Source organism: Crocuta crocuta, unplaced genomic scaffold, assembly GCF_008692635.1.
Source record: "Crocuta crocuta isolate KB4526 unplaced genomic scaffold, BGI_CrCroc_1.0 scaffold327, whole genome shotgun sequence".
NCBI classification, from domain to species: Eukaryota; Metazoa; Chordata; class Mammalia; order Carnivora; family Hyaenidae; genus Crocuta; species Crocuta crocuta.
In genome coordinates this window covers 994,651-994,928 of record NW_027529176.1, presented here as the reverse complement: position 1 = coordinate 994,928, position 278 = coordinate 994,651, and the positions used below count along the sequence as shown (strand labels likewise).

General features: G+C 74.0%; 1 protein-coding gene across 1 annotated transcript in view; it reads right to left on the bottom strand.

The window, feature by feature from the left end:
- The window catches only part of FAM83H (family with sequence similarity 83 member H), a 3,828-nt gene that overhangs the window by 1,608 nt on the left and 1,942 nt on the right, over window positions 1–278 (bottom strand). The window contains exon 4 of the mRNA XM_077758236.1: window positions 1–276. This exon is cut by the window's left edge and continues 1,608 nt beyond it. Coding sequence (XP_077614362.1) covers window positions 1–276 — 276 coding nt within the window. The remainder of the gene's footprint in view (window positions 277–278) is intronic.

Genomic DNA, 278 nt, shown 5'->3' with positions numbered 1-278 from the left:
GCCCCGCCGTCGCCCCCGCCCCTGGCCGCGAGGGACGTGGGCCCGCGGGAGGCCGAGGGGAGCAGGTCCCCGAGGGCCGCTCGGGCCCCGGGCACCAGGACGTCGTCCTCGTAGGCCTCGGCCTCCATGGGTGCCNGGTCCCTGGGGGCCAGCGCCCCCGCCGAGGGCACCAGCGGCTCCGACTGCGCGAAGAGGATGCGGAACTCCTCATCGAAGCTGGAGACCAGCTCGCCTTGGAACACGTGCGCCAGGCTTCGGTGGATCTTCTCGAAGGACAA